The sequence below is a fragment of the Rhinolophus sinicus genome, chromosome 14 (genome assembly GCF_057876585.1).
Source record: "Rhinolophus sinicus isolate RSI-liver-muscle chromosome 14, RSI-T2T, whole genome shotgun sequence".
NCBI classification, from domain to species: Eukaryota; Metazoa; Chordata; class Mammalia; order Chiroptera; family Rhinolophidae; genus Rhinolophus; species Rhinolophus sinicus.
Genome location: NC_142514.1, coordinates 71,587,561 through 71,604,019, shown reverse-complemented (window position 1 = coordinate 71,604,019; position 16,459 = coordinate 71,587,561). Strand labels below are relative to the sequence as shown.

At 37.5% G+C, this 16,459-nt stretch overlaps 1 protein-coding gene across 2 annotated transcripts in view; it reads right to left on the bottom strand.

The window, feature by feature from the left end:
• Positions 1 to 8,949: 8,949 nt before the first annotated feature.
• Positions 8,950 to 16,459, bottom strand: part of ABCD3 (ATP binding cassette subfamily D member 3) — a 65,469-nt gene continuing 57,959 nt past the window's right edge. For both annotated transcript variants that reach the window (XM_019752533.3, XM_074335165.2), the window contains 3 exons: positions 15,183 to 15,287; positions 12,469 to 12,525; positions 8,950 to 10,399 (listed from right to left, as the gene is read on the bottom strand). In XM_019752533.3, coding sequence (XP_019608092.2) covers positions 10,322 to 10,399; positions 12,469 to 12,525; positions 15,183 to 15,287 — 240 coding nt within the window. In that variant the 3' untranslated portion in view covers positions 8,950 to 10,321. The remainder of the gene's footprint in view (positions 10,400 to 12,468; positions 12,526 to 15,182; positions 15,288 to 16,459) is intronic.

Genomic DNA, 16,459 nt, shown 5'->3' with positions numbered 1-16,459 from the left:
AAAGCCATTTGGAAAAATGTGTTTGGCTAAATAGAGAGTTGGCCCAGTTGGCCAGTTAAAAAAGTTTAACTTTTTTTAAAAAGATGGTTTTTAGCTATAACTATTTTTTATTTAGGATGACTGTTAGTTTTTTAAAAGCATTTTCAGAGAACCAGGATTCTCCTCTTTCATTCTAATGAGCAAAAGGAGCTTTACTTGAGTCAACAGAAAGTTCTAAGAAATTAACCATCATGAGTCTGCCCTCCATAATCACTGTGAAAGGTAATGCTCTTAGGGACATTCCAGAATCATGGCCCACTTTTTCATTTTGAGTTCTCTTAAATATATTATCCTCTTTATTGTTAAAATATGCAATCTTTTGTGAAAAAAATAAACACAGAGACTTCAAAACGTCTATGGACTCCCAGTTAAAGATGAAACACATGTTTTTCTCCTCTCCTTTCTGAGACCCCACTAATATACTAAGTAAACTTAAAAGGTTTAAATCCATAGGGCCAAAGAGAAAAGGGGAGAGGAAATGAATGGACAAGAGATGTTAGTAAATAATGGACAAAGAAATGGAAAATGTTTGTACATGGAAAAGGGAGCCACACTCTGAGTGCTCTGAGTGCAGAGGACGAAAGTGGAGGAAAAATTAATTTGCCTTCTGAGAGATCTCAAGAGGCTCCGACGTGAGGATTTGCCAGATAAGTCAGAAGAGACTCTTCAGACAGGAGAATGTTGTCGTCATGTGCAAAGGAACAAGAATCAGAATACTGAAGTTCTCAATAGCAAACTGGATATAAGAAAAGCAATATAAGAGGAGAATGACTATTAAAAAATTTTAAGGGAAAATGTTCTTCAGCTTAAATCCAGCATTCCAGCTGAACTTCCCCCCATGTATAACAGAGTAAGGATATTTTCAGACATATAAGACTTTAAAGAATTTTCCTCCCATGCACTCTTTCCCAGAAAGCTACTCTAGCACACGTTCCACTAAAAAGGGAGTAAATCTGAAAGAGAGAAAGATGTGGGACCCAACGCAGGAGAGTTTGGTGGCAGGTTGACAGATCAGCCGGCCTACAGAACCAGAGTGAAGGAGGAAGACAGAAGAGCCCAGGAAGACCATCTCTGGAAAGAAACAGAACATTGATATGATGGCACAACTGGAAAACAATTAAGAATTATTATCTGTTATGATAATTACAGCAGATAGAGCAAAGTTTAAGAAAAAGAAAAGGAAGGCAATCAGAGACTAGAGGGAAAAGACAGTAAGAAAGGAACACAGTTCTCTACTCGGCTCTGCAGTGAACAACATTATACAGTAAGTAGTCTCCCCTTATGCAACATCCCCAGTGGATGCCTGAAACCACGGATAGTACCAAATCCTGTACAGTATATGCTATGTTTTTTCCTATACATTCATACCTTTTCACTTGAAGAAAGCACTTTACAGATTCTCTTTGGCATATTCGAATTGCCATCATCACACTTCTTGTGCTTTGGGGCCATTTTTAAGTAAAATAAGGGTTACTTGGACACATGCATTGCGATACCATGACAGTCGATCTGAAAATTGAGATGGCTACTAACTGACTAATGGGCAGTTATCGTCTACTGCCCAGCCTGGATACACTGGAAAAAGGGACGATTCGTGTCCAGGGTGAGATGGAGCAGCACGGTGCAAGATTTCATTGCAATACTCAGAATGACACACAACTTAAAACTTATGGATTGTTTACTTCTGGAATGTTCCAATAATATTTTTCAGACTGCAGTTGACAGTGGTAACTGACGTGGAAGAAAGCGAAATGGGACAAGGGGGGTGGGGACTACTATACATTCATCAAAACGCAAACACTGATTGTGAATTTAAGATGAGTGAACTAGAACTTCTGCTGCATTTTGTTGGCTGCAGACATGTTCTATACATGGGCCACAGATGGCCCCACTGCATTAGTCTACAACGGCCTCCCTGTGGGTTACTCCTTCACAGTAGGTCAGGGCCAGCAGCCCAAAGCCCGCCAGGGCCAACGCGAATCCTCACACATACAACTACTTTAAATATAGTCCAAAAAAAACCCCCATATTTTTAGCCAATTAGAGCCTACCTGCTTTCCAAACCCTACCTACTTCACAAAACTGAATCAACCATCTGCTAGCCGTAAATAAGACAACCCTGTGGCTGTAACAGACCTGCGACTGCTGCTGCCCTTCGGAGCCGTTGCTGCTGATCGACATTCCCTTCCCCCGAGTCCCCTTGTCCTCGTCCCATCCCACACCTCCACCTCTGCAACTGAGTTTTCCTTAGTTCTGTCCGTTTGGATGTGTTTTGAGCCGATGTTGCTCAAAACTTCCCTTCTCATCTGGCCCTGTCCAAATGCCACCCAAATAGAGTTGTGTGTCACTGCCTCTTGATCCTGTCTCCTTCTTCGTCCACCCCCAAATCCCTGAATTTACCACAAGAAACTACAAAGGTTTGCAGGTACCAGGGGAGGGAATGTAGGCCGCCCTTCTCAATGCAGGATGTTGATCGCACACTGTAAAGAGCATATAGGATGGGCTACATCCTCATGGCACTGTCCTTGGCAAGTATGTTCTGTCACAAAGGTCAGTATACAATTAACTGCATGTCTATTTAGTAGCAACAATTAGAAAATGAAATGTTAAATAGATACAATTTACATGAGTATCAACAATCAAATGCCTAGTAATAAAGCTAATGAAAGATGTAAAACCTCTACAGAGAAAACTACAAACCATTACTGACAGAAGTTAAAGACGTCTTAAATAAATGAAGGAACCTATCATGTCCAGGGATTGGAAGAATTCTGCAATTGCTGGGTGCATGCTGATTAGGTCAAGTTGTTACTGTGTTTATGTGGGTTTTTGTTTGTTTTTTTGTTATTGTTGGATCAAGCTTTTATCATTATGAAATGTGCCTCTAAACTTTTAGAGATGCTCATTGTCTTAAAGTCTACCTTGTCTAACATAAGAACATTTATCTAATAAAAGACTCATACCAGAATATATAAAAATCTTTGTAATATCAATATGACAATTTAAAAAGGGGGGGGGGGTACAAAGATTTAAATGGCCATTTCAAAAAAGACATACAAATGGCCAATAAGCATGAAATGGGTTCAACCTCATTAATGATCAGGGAAATGCAAAAGGAAGCCAAATGATTTACTATTGAGGGCTAAAAATAATAATTTAATTTAATTTAAAACAAGTATTGGCAAGGACTGAGAAAACTGGAATCTCATACATTTATGGTGGGCATGTAAAAAATGGTACAACTACTCTGTAGAACAGTTAGGTAGTACATAACAAAGTTGAACATAATCCATTCCAAAAAAACATACACATATGCACCAAAAGATACACATAAGAATATTTATAAGGGCTATTCGGAATAGCTCCAAACAGAAAACCCAATGTCCATCTCTGATAGATGAATCAAGTATGGTCTATTGAAATAATGAAATATTGAGATCCAAGACGTGGAGTAGATAAATGCTGTGTTTTTCTCATCCCATGAACACATCAAAATTACAACTAAATTATAGAACAATTAGCCTGGAGAACCATCTGAAGTCTAACAGAACTTTTATAACTAAGGACATAAAGAAGGCCATGCTGAGACTGGTAGGAGGGACGTGTGGCAATTGAAAATTGGGAGAGCTATCTTGGCCACAGAGGTTCCCCACAAAGGGGCGAGGGACCCCAGCTACCCCACAACAGGCTCCCCAACCCAGAGTATTTGTGCCAGGAAGAGAAGCCCCCACAACTTCTGGCTGAGAACAACAGGGGATTCTGACCATCAGGTGGGAAGAAAGGCTGCAGGAGACTCAGACATCCTCTTTAAAGGGTCCCGGCAAGCACTCACCTTGGGCTCTGGCGAAGGAATGGTGACTCTGGGAGCTTCAGAGAAATATGTGACAGCCTGAGTTGTGTAACTTCAGGGCAAGGAATGGAGGTACAGTCCCCATTTTCCCCGTGTGACTGTGCTCCCGTGCAGCCAGCAGGAAGGCGCCATCTTTTCTGTTGAGCCCGCCCCCACACGGTCAAATCTGAATCTGATTGGCCTGGTGAGCTCCGCTGCTCCACCCTGCTGACTCACTGCCTCACCCGACTTGCCTTACTGCAGACTTTATCAGAGGTTGAAACTTATTAGTTGGGAAGTTGCAGCAGGCCTCAGAGTGTCCTGGATTTATGCAGAGCTACTCCAGACCTGGTACTGGTGGCAACCATCCTTGGTTCGAAGTATGGCTTCTCCCATGCACCACCAGGTACAGCACAGGGAGTGACCAACCATGGATTGCTTTGTGGCTCCTACCAGGTACTCCTCGGCCAGTCACAGGCAGTGACTAATCTGGGCCAGCACTGGAGACTCTCCCAAAAGACCCCAGAACCAACATACTTGGAGGTTGGCTTCAGACCACAGCAGAGAACCACCCAATTAGAACCAAAAGCAGCATACATAAAGGACGGTCTCAACTCAACGGGTACCAGAGCCCACTGGGGCAAATCCTGCTCCATGGGGTAAGTCCCACACACAGCAGCCCATAGTTGTGGATGTGGCCAAACCCCACAGCCATTCAGCCTGAGGGTCCATACCACCCACTGACATGACAACAGCACTTAAAAAACTCAACTATAAGAGGAGGGTACACACAACCCACACAAAGAACAATCCTGGAGCACCTGGCTCAGGTAACCAGGGAGATAGCGCTACTGGGCCCCATAGGACACCTATTACCTAAGGCCATCCAGCAAGACTGGGAGACATATTAGATCTACCTAATACATAGAAATAAACAGAGAGAGGCAGCCAAATGAGGGAAAAAACGTCCCAAATGAAAGAGCAGGAGAAAACTCCAGAAAAAGAACTAAACAAAATGGAGGCAAGCAACCTACCAGATACAGAGTTCAAAACACCGGTTATAAGGATGCTCAAGGAACTTAGTGAGAACTTCAACAAAGAAATAACAAGCATAAAAAAAGACATAGAAACCATAAAAAAAGACCCAGTCATAAATGAAGAATGCAATTATTGAAATGAAGAACGCACTAAGAGGGATTATCAGCAGACGAGATGAAGCAGAGGGTCAAATCAAGAATTTGGAAGACAAGGTTGCAGAAAACATCCAGTTGGAACAGCAAAAAGAAAAAAGAATCCAAAAAAAGTTAGCACAGTTTAAGAGACCTCTGGGACATCGAATGTACCATTTGCATCATAAGGATACCAGAAGAAGAGAGAAAGCAAGGGATTGAGAATGTATTTGAAGAAATAATGACCAAAAATTTTGCTATCCTGGCGAAGGAAATAAACATATAAGCCCAGAAAGTTTAGAGAGTCCCAGAAAAGATGAACCCAAACAGGCCCACACCAAGACACATCATAATTAAAATGGCAAAGGTTAAAGACAAAGAGAGAATACTAAAAGCAGCAAAAGAAAGGCTGTTACCTACAAGGGAGCTCCCATAAGACTGTCAGCTGATTTTTTAATAGAAATTTTGCAGGCCAGAAGGGATTGGCACAAAATATTCAAAGTGATGAAAAGCAAGGACCTACAACCAAGATTACTCTACCCAGCAAGGCTATCATTTAAAATCAAAGGACAGATAAAGAGCTTCCCAGACAAGAAAAAGCTGAAGGAGTTCATCACCATCAAACCAGTATTACAAGGAATATTAAAGGGACATAAGATGAAAAAAAAAAAAAAAAAAAAGGCTCAAAAATATGAATAAAATGGCAATAACTACATATCTATCAACAATTGCTTTCATTGTAAGTGGATTAAATGCTCCAATAAAAAACACAGAGTGGCTGAATAGATAAGAAAACAAAACCTTTACATATGCTGCCTACAAAAGACTCACTTCAGATTGAAAGACACACACAGACTGAAAGTAAAGGGATGGAAAGTTATTTACTGGAAACGAAAACAGTAACAAAAAAACTGGGGTAGCAATTCTTATAACAGACAAAATAGACTTTAAAACAAAGCCTATAACAAGAGACAAAGAAGGACTCGGTAATCCCACTTCTGGACATTTTTCCAAAGAAACCCAAAACACTACCTGAAGGGACATATGCATCTATATCTTCATTGAAGCATTGTTTACAATGGCCAAGATGTGGAGGCAGCCTGGGTGTCCATCAATAGATGAATGGATAAAGAAGAGGTGATACTATGTATACAATGGAATATTGCTCAGCTATGGAAGGGAATGGGTTCTTGCCATCTGCAGAGGCATGGATGGACCTGGAGGGTATTGTGCCGAGTGGAGTACATCAAAGACAGATGCAATGTGATTTCACTCATACGTGGGATCTAAAAAACAAACTGAAAAAAAAAAACCACACTGACTCATAGAGAACATTTTGATGTTTGCCAGATGGGAGCGAAGTTGGGAGGGGCGGTGAAAAAAGGGGAAGGGATTAACAAGTACAAATTGGTTGTTACACAGTAATCATGGTAATGTAGGGTGTAGCATAAGGATTATAGTCAATAATATTGTAGTAACTATGTGTCAGGTGGGTACTAGATTTATTGGGGTGATACAAGGGAGGGGGTTTGGAGGCAGGGTGAAAAAGGTGAGGGGATTAAGAAGTACAAATTGTTAGTTACAAAATAGTCATGGGGATGTAAAGCACAGGGAATATGGTCAATAATATGGCAATAACTATGTATAATTTCAGGTGGGTACTAGTCAGGGGGGTTACTTCTTAAATTATATAAATGTCTAACCATATGCTGTACACCTGAACTATAATATTGAATGTCAACCAAAACTGAAAAATTAGAAGGGGGGCAAGGTGAAGGGGAACAAGTGATCTAAATTTCCAGGTATAAAACAAGTTATGAGGATATAATGTACAGGAAAGAGAATACAGTCAATCATATTGTGATAACGTGGTACAGTGTCAGATGGTTGCTGGACTTATCATGGTGATCACTTCTTTAGGTATAAATGTTGAATAACTATGGTGTATACCTGAAACTAATATAATATTGCATGTTAACTATATATTTAATACAAATCTTTTTAAAAAAGAAATATTACACAGCAATAAAAGTGAAGGAATTATTGCCAAGTCTACAATGGCTCTGTCTCACAAGGCTGAGGGAAAGAAGCCACACATGAAAGGGTATGCAATAAATAAAGTTCAAAAACAGGCAAACTCATTAATGTGATAGCAGTCAGAATAGTGGCTTTAGGCGCCAATAATTGGAAGATGACCTAAAGGAGGCCTTTGAGGTGTGAACTGTGTTCGATTTCTTGATTTGACAGGTGGCAATGCACATGCACACTTTGCAGAAACTTATTGAGCTTAAGATTTATGGACTCTTCTGCATATTACAATACTGCAATAAAGGGTTTAATTTTTTTAAATGATTTAACTACACATGGAGGGTGTGGCAGAAATATGGGCCGTGGGAATGCCTAAAACTGATAAATCAATAAATAGCTATATAGCATATTGTTTAAAAAATAAAAACTACTTACCACAAAACAGTTAAAAGTTAAAAATGGTTGCCCTTAAGGGGTGGAAGGGAACTTCTTTTCAGTAATTTTTGGTACTCGATATTTTTTAAGTGACATGCATGTTTCTAGGTCAGAACATTTCAAATCTTCACAAAGGAGTAATTACTGATGTCGGTAAAATGTAAACAGTTTCCTACAACTAACAATGCTAAAATCTAATAGAAGAAAATTCACTTTTAGACAAATTATAAACATCAGGTTTAAAAGATAAAAAATTGTGTAAGGAAATGATAGATGCTATAGTATCCCCAATTTTAAGCTAAACGCTAATAATTAAGAAAGAGGTGAAGGGTGGCAGGATATGCCACTTCAAAATATGTCACTTTGGCATAAGGACTATTTTGAGCTAAAGGCACTTTACAAAGCAGATGCAAGATGAGCACCAACTCTCCCCTTTTTCTTGCTAAAAATGCTCTAAGCAACTGAGCTAACTGGCAGCCCACACTATTGCCTCCCTTTGTGCATCCTAGTCTTTAGGTTCTGCCACTTCTTTGGGTCTTCATTTCCTTAGGAGGGCTCCCATGTCACATAAAACTTAATTAAATCAACTTGTATGATTTCCTATTAATCTGTCTTAATTATCTGGCCCACCCAAAAACCCTAAGAGGGTGGAAGTAAAAATGTGCCTCCCCTGCAGAGGCAAACCCTAGGCACATTTTGTTCTGTTAACACACAGTAAAGAACCTTAGTTGTTTACATCCCTCGTTTCGCATTATATAGAAAGTAGCAGCTTGGTAATAGAACACAGAGTGATACACTTGGTATGCAGTATGTTTCTCACGGAAGAAACTTATTATGCTTTAGTTTATTCTTCAGATTAAACAGCCATTTCCCAGTGCAGTCTGTAGAAGATGCTAATAGGAATTATGTAGAAAAAGATGTTCCATGGTCAATCATGTCTTGGAAACACTGGGTTTCTTTATTGTGGGCCTTTTAGAACCATCATTCTGTTAATAATGTACACTGTGATTCTCCAGGAGAAGGATCTTCCTCTATGCCTCAAATGATGAGGCACTTTAACATTTGTTAAATTTAAAAAGAAAAAAAAATTGTTTTGAATATATTAGAGAAGAAATTAAACAGCTATTAGTAGTTTAGGGTAATCTAGAAATCTGAAAATCTCAAACTTCCTCCGTGTCTTAAAATCTTTCTCGGGACTGATAGTATCTTTTAAGTTCTTCTATTTGGTAGCATTTGTGAGGTACTCTATAGGTTTTAACTGGGTTGTCTAAAAGAGAAATTCATTCCACTAAAACCACATTTGACACAACTTTTTAAAAAAGACATTGGGTGCTAAAAAAGCTTTCTGAATATTAATTTATTTTTGTGTTTTTCAAGTCAAGACTGTATGAACTATGTATGAACTACTCAGTATTTAGATACAAGAATAAAAAGAACAAGCAAAAGATGTATAGGATATCGTTTTTGTTTTTTTAATCTGAACAGAAAATGAGGACATATATAAGTTTGCTAAAGAGAGTGGTAAAAATTGAATGTTATGTATTATGGAATCAGTACATCAATTTTATTTCGGTAACCGGTGGTTATTACAGTTAATTCTGCAAAATAACAAAACCAGTTATGCAGAAACAAGAATATAAAAACCCCTTTCTGAACCCCAGTTTGATGAAACTGATTTCATATCGAGCTTATTGATAATATTCAGTTTCAGTTTTCCCTGTGCAAATAATACATGTGGTCAATAATGGTGGTTTGGTGAGGTGAAATCCATTTCTCTTAGGACAGCTCAACATAATAACCCAAATATAAAAAAGTTATTAAAGATTCAGAGATAAATCAGTTCCTAGGGAACAGAATTCACCCATGTGCATAATAGTTTGATAACACATTTTTAAACATAAAATCACAAAGACAATGACGACACTGCATACTCAGTGCATTTCTCGGGCTCGTCTGGAGTTTACCATCATGGAGCCACCACACTTCTAATGAATGGGTTTCTAATGTATACAAATCTGTCCAATTTTTAAAAAATATCTAAAAATCTTTAAAACCTTGAGCTTGACATGTGAGGACTTTGTGTTTTAACATCCCAAACATTGGGAAGAATAGGCATGAAACACAGCAGCCACCCTTTGTAGGCAAGACTCCTTATACTTCTGTTGTATCTCCACAAAGAACCCTCAAAACAACTCAATGTTGCAGATTGAGAGGGGCACATTTATTATTTGGCTAAAGAAAATTCAAATGGCTTTCCTGGAGTCAACTCCAAGACATATACAAGTAATGAGTATAACTGTGGCAGCTAAAGCAATCTGCCACTGTATAATAAATGCTATTATGCAATGATGCTGTACATTTTGATAATACATTATGATTCGTTTGTTTCCCACCATCATGGGGCACAAGAAAATGAAACTCAAGACTATCTTCTTAGAACAGGACAAGCGATGACCCCAGTTTTAAATAGGGTTCTTCATTGAAGGAAAAGATAGAGCCATAAAAGTCAAATTAGCTGACTTCAAATGGTTTACATCCCAGGATGAATCACGTTACACTGATTTAAGCCCAATTTAATTCAGGCAGTTTTTTAACCACAAGAATAAGGTCATTCTTAGTACATATTAATAATTAAACGTTGCAACATATACACAATTAGCATACCCTATATAATATTAAATGTTTTAACACCTTGTTCTCGATTAGTTTATATTTAGTTAATTTGTTGCTTTTCTTTAAAAAAAAGCTGAACTTTATTTTACAATGTACTTTGTATTCCTGTGTTCTGTAATTTCATTGAAGCAGGTACAGTCCTCCGATTCTAAGAGCCAAACTCAACTGTATCTTCTGTTATCTGTTTAAATTCGTAATTGCCTCTGCCATCCATATGCAGGTAGTACTATGGGAAAGAAGGGGGGGAAATCAATGACTAAGAGACTTTCCCTTTTGTAAGGAATTTATGTAAAAGTTATTACACAAGAAAATGATTGCAAATGATTACTTTAAGCCACTAAAAGTTCAAAAGTTTATACTCAGAAATGCATACAGCTCTCTAAGGTAAAATTAAATGAAGAAGTCTGTTATTTTTTTTTAAATAGCAGCAATATAACTCTGCTTGGAATGGATATAGTACTTGCCCCTCTGAGCATTAAAATACCAGACTTCTTCATTATTTTAAAGATACCAAATCTATAAGCACTTTACAAATTAGAATGTTTCTGTACCTCCACAACCAAGGATCTAATTAATAGACCATAGGTAGCACTGTGCCAAGTGCTAGCCTGTTCCCTAGTAAAGGGCAGTCTTTACTACCTCCTTACCTGGCTTCCTAGTAGAAGAGCTTGGAATCTCTAACTTAAAGCTTTTTGTTCATTTTTGGATTTAGCAGAGGAGGAAAAGAGCTATAGAAATGTGCCTACCTATCCCATTGTATGAAGACACTTCAGACAGCAGTTACAAAGCCTTCTGTCTTTAGCGGCTTTTTATTTACAGAAAAAGACTTCCGTTTTCCATTTTCTATGTTGTTACTTCTCAGCTACTCTGGTCTCTAACATTGCAGTTTTCCTGTCCGCCCTCCTCCATGTGATCACTAGCCTGACGGTTATTCTGCTACTTGTCTCCACTTCCAGAAAAGGAGGAGAGGCAGAGTGCTCTCACTGACCAATAGCTGTAATGTTTAAACTTCTGAGAAAATACAAAGGTTTGCATATATTTTAAACAGCTTTGATTTCTAGTTATTTAATTTCTCTTTCATGAAAAGTGGGCAAATTATATGCCATGAAATAATAAAACCTATCTTTAAAAGTCACATGGCTATGTAGAATTTCTTTACATTGTATTCAATACTTTCATACAGGCCACCTCTTTGATACTCACGGTATCTATGAGACAGGCAGGCGAGGATCAATAAGTTTATTATATGAAGGAAACAAATGATGCAAGAAACAGTGGTGCCTGAGTCCAGATTTTTCTGACTTCAAGTGCCATTTCATTTTATCATCTGTACACTATCATCTAATCCATGGGTGCCTGAGAGTAGCCACAGTACTCTGTACCCCTCAGACACTTAGCCCAGTCTTGGCAAAAAAGGTGCTCAGTCAGCTGTGTATTTTATGGGACAAGATATTAGGTTGGTGCAAAAGTAACTGTGGTCTTTGCAATTATTTTCCACCTTTTAAACCGCAGTTACTTTTGTACCAACCTAATAGAGTTGTTCCAACTTTTCTCAAACCCTTTCTCTTACCTAAAATGTCTGTATCATATTTAGGAAGGAAAAACAAAGAGAAGAAGAAAGGAAAGAGGGAAGGGGAAAAAGAAGGAAAGAACAGGAAGTAAACTGGGTTTATTTTTAGGGTTTGATCATTTTACACTAAGAGCTGAAAAGAACTGCCTTACTGAGAATGGCACTGCTGGAATTCCAGAATACATAAACTATTTATACCAGCATAAACCTCACTATAATATCTTTGTAAATTATCGTGATGACCTAACAAATTCCACTTTACTACTGTGCGATCATAAACATAGCTGACATTACTCAGTTTCCCCCCATAGACGTCATCACTAAAAATGTCCCTAAACTTTTTGCAATCTTATCCTTCTGAAGACTCTTTCCCCTTTTGTCAATACTGGATGGTAAGAAAAAGTTTACTTAGCAATAGTTGTAAGAAGATTCTGCAAATTTTAGTCAGTTATTATACAATAGTCATTTATAAAATTGGAGAACTACTAACTGGTTCTCTAACCTCTCTCATATAACTAGGGAATATTTATAGATATTATAATTTTCAAAACTGACAGCTATAATATCATCTAAGAAAATCCTATTTCATTTTATTAAACTAGAATCACTTTAAGACATATGTATATAAGGGAATGTACAACAAGAATCTAAAACCATAATCATCAGAATTCACACATTTTAATAAAATAAACTTCATTGTATCATTCAGTGTGAGAAATACAAACCTCATGGTGTTTCCAAAGAGACTTCCTATGTGATACAGTGAAGAGGGTGATGCCGACCTAATACAAAGAAAATGACTTACTTAGGTTTCTATCAATAACACAGAGTACAAATTAAACCACTCTATATATTTTAAGCTATTAAGATGACTGTCTTTGATAGCTATAGTTAAAATCAATGTCAAAGAGAAAAATTAACAACTGATGCCAAATGTTCAAGGTACTATGAAGTACAGGTCATCAACCACATAATAAAAACCATGTAACAAGTGTCAGTAAAGTCCTTTAAGAAAAATAAAACTAAACTAACAGGTACTAGCATTATGTATTATTTTGTTTTGGGCAGAAAACATATATCCTAGCATATTTCCTATTTTATTGTAAAAAATATATGAAAAAACTATAAGAATAAAAATAGACAAAGGTCAAAATCTAGAAAATTAAATCCATATAGTACTGTCTACAGTCAATTTGTTTTACAAATACAGGGTCATAATCCTTTATTTGAAAACCCTTGTCTTACAATTCAGATTTTGGAAAAACAGTATTACCAACGCCAGAGGGTTCTGGGACAGAATTCTATAATTAAACATATGTTTCTGTAACAACACATGTGGGCACTAACATTAAGATAAATAAGAGAATTTAAATATCTTTTGTTAGTTTAGACCAGGTTTGGCTATCCAGTGAGCTTGCCAGAAAATAATGAAAAGTCTTTTGGTTTTAAAAACTTACTGGATTTTAGACTGAATAAGCATTTACAGATCTAGACTTCAGATTTTAAAAAAACACTTGTCTATGTAACTGTAGTTGCTCTGAATCAGTGGTTCTCAAGTAGGGGGCTGGTGTGTGTGTGTGTGTGTGTGTGTGTGTGTGTGTGTGTGTGTGTGTGTCTGTGTGTGTGTCTGTGTCTCTGTGTGTGTGTCTGTGTGTGTCTGTGTGTGTGTGTGCCTGTGTGTTTGCATTTGTGTTTATGTGAGAGAGAGAGAGAGAGGAGAGTTTGTCCCTTAGTGAACATCTGGCAACATCTAGGGACATTTTTGGTTGTTAGTGCTAAGATTGAGAAAACCTGCTCTAGATCACTGTTTCTCAAAATGGATTTCTTGAGGCCGACAGAGATGCACGCTGGGATATCCAGGAAATTCCCATCATGAGTTCTATATTTTATTGTCATTTTATATATATACACATATACACACACACACACATATATATTTTTTAATCAGCATAAATATATTCTGGGTCATTTCTATCATGAGATTTGAATGCCCAAGTTTGTGTTTACACTTCTGCTGGTACCAAGTGATGACTTAAAACTTAGAAACTTAAAACTTTAAATGTGTCATTAAGTTTGGCTGCCATGTGGAAAGGTTCTCAAATTGGCTAGGAACTGCACGACAAAATAAGTATATTATTAGTTAATAAAACATACATTGCAACTGTACAACACTTATCTGATTTTTGAAAACTCACTTCAGACATTATTTCTCTTTTCATGATTCTACAGTAACTGAACTAGATCTTGACTTCATGAGGCATTCTTTATAACAGAATTACTTTAAGTCAAAATATATAAGCAAAATTCAAAATGTAAGATCTAGACCTCAGATTACATCTTTCCATAATTATATCCCAAGCCAGTGGTTCAGTTTCAACAAAACAGTATCATGGGTCTCTCAAATGCTAAAACTTTGAAACTGTGTTTGATCTGTACTGAGTTTGTAAATTGCTATTGCTTGTGTAGTTGCATCAGCTCTAAGTTTAAGGAGCGCATACCTCATTGCAGGTTCATATATACTGAAGTGCTGCTATAGTCATACAATATAAATGACCACCTGGGGGCCCCATAAGAATTTTCTTCTTTTAAATGGAATCTGTGCTTTCTAGAATTCTGTTTCTTCTTTCATCATATGTCAGTGCATCTCAAACTTGAATGTGCATCTGAATCATCTGGGGATTTTGTTAACGTGCAGACTCTGACTAGGAAGGGCCCAAGAGTCTGCGTTTCCCACCAGCTTGCGGGTGATGCTGACACTGCTGAGCCAGGACCGCTCTGAGTAGCAGAAATTCATACTGTATGTGTGCAGCACGGCCTTTCACACTATTGTAAACTCCCAAAGAACAGTTACAAAGTGTTAAAACACTCCTGTATTTCATCTACTTACTTAAAACTGGATACCTGCTCCTTTTCTCAAAATCCAACAAGAGTATATAGATAGTAACAATTCCTCACAGAAAAAAACTCTACTTACTTAAAGAATGAAAATGATGTAGATAGCCTCAGAGAATGATGTAGATAGCCTCAGAGAACGCTACTAAAAGAAGCTTTAGTAAAATATTGCCCAGGCCAGAGGGAAAAAGTAGATAAATTAAAATTGCCAAGATTATTGTCAAGTTTTCTTGATTAAAAACACAAATGATATTCAGATGAAGTTAATGGACCAAATTAAGAAAATACCAGTGCAATTAACTCTGAGTATAGGGAATGAGGTAAAAGGCAAATAAATTCAAATGTATTGTGTGTTTTATATCTAAGACATGGCTAAAGAGAATTATATACAGAATTCATTCACCTTTTTCTTTTACTCATCTCTAATAATTACCAGTTTAAGATCTTTACTAAAGCGAGGTACCATCCTTTAATAGTTGTTTTGTTCCTTAAGAACTTAGAATCTTTCTTTGGGAGACACAGTGAACCCGGACCGTGGCGTACGTACCTTCCGACAATGGCTGTAAATGTAACCCTCCACGTCCACACTGACTGCACTTGTGCACTCATCCAAAATGGCAAACTGAGGTTTATGATAAAATAATCTTGCCATCTGAAATATAAAAAGCATTTTGTATAATCACATGCAGAAATTCATAAACTGAAACAGATTTACTTTAAGTACGCATTTACAATCTTGTAAAGCAAGTATGAAAATTATTCTAACTCAAAAGATCTATTTCCCAGAAATAAAAAAAAATATATGTAAACTTAATTGCTTTCATTATTTTCCCCAAAAAGGGGAGAAATGAATAAAATGTTGTTAAGAGGAAAACAAAACTTTTAGGACTGATGTGAGATGAAGTTGAGTTTTAAACTATTATTAAAGAAAGTTCTCTAAACAAGACTAAAGGGTACATATTTTAACCAAATCTTAGAATTCAGACTTATAGATGGCTCAGGTGCAAATATGTGTCTATTTTTAAATATTCGGTTGCTTAAGAAATGCCTATTAATATTAAGTTGCCAATTAATATTCCCACCAATCATTTTTGATTGTATCTGTTTTATATCTCTGTGGTCAATACTTGGTGTGCTCATTTTTTAAAGCTTCTGCTAATTTTATAAGTAAAAATTAACAAATAATTAAGTTGGAGAGAAGGTGGAAAAACACTAATAAAGACATTTAGCCTTTTTCGAGGAAGGATGACACACTATCCAAAGGCAGTAGACCTGTAGGGAGGTCAGGCCAGCCCAGTGCAAAGTGAAGGAAGAGGAGTGGTGTGTGACGGCATCCCACCAATGCCTGTCCTCTGCTCCCACGGAACTCCACAGCCTACCTTCAGCACCACACTTACCACATTATGTGGAAGTTTTCTCATCGTGTGCCTCTCTCTCTCCACTACGCTGTCAGCTACTTGATAGCACAATACAAGATTATGAAGTGACGCAGTATACAAACACTGCAGCCATGCTGCTGCCACCCACCATCCCAACCCCCACCAGCTTTATTTTCACTAGCTACCCTTGCTTGGCAAGCTACTTAACCGTTCAATTTCCCCTATTAAATGGGGCATTCACAGTTCTTACCTCGCAGCACTGTTGTGAGAATTAAATGAGATAACCTGTGTACAGTGCTTAGCATACTGCCTGTCATCTAAAGCACTCAATAAAAATCAGCTATCACTTAACTGAGATAACAGCGTCTCTTTTTTCTTTAAGAAGATATGAGTTACTCTGCTGAGAGTGGTGGAGAAGGTAATGGGGTAGAAAGCCTGAGACTGG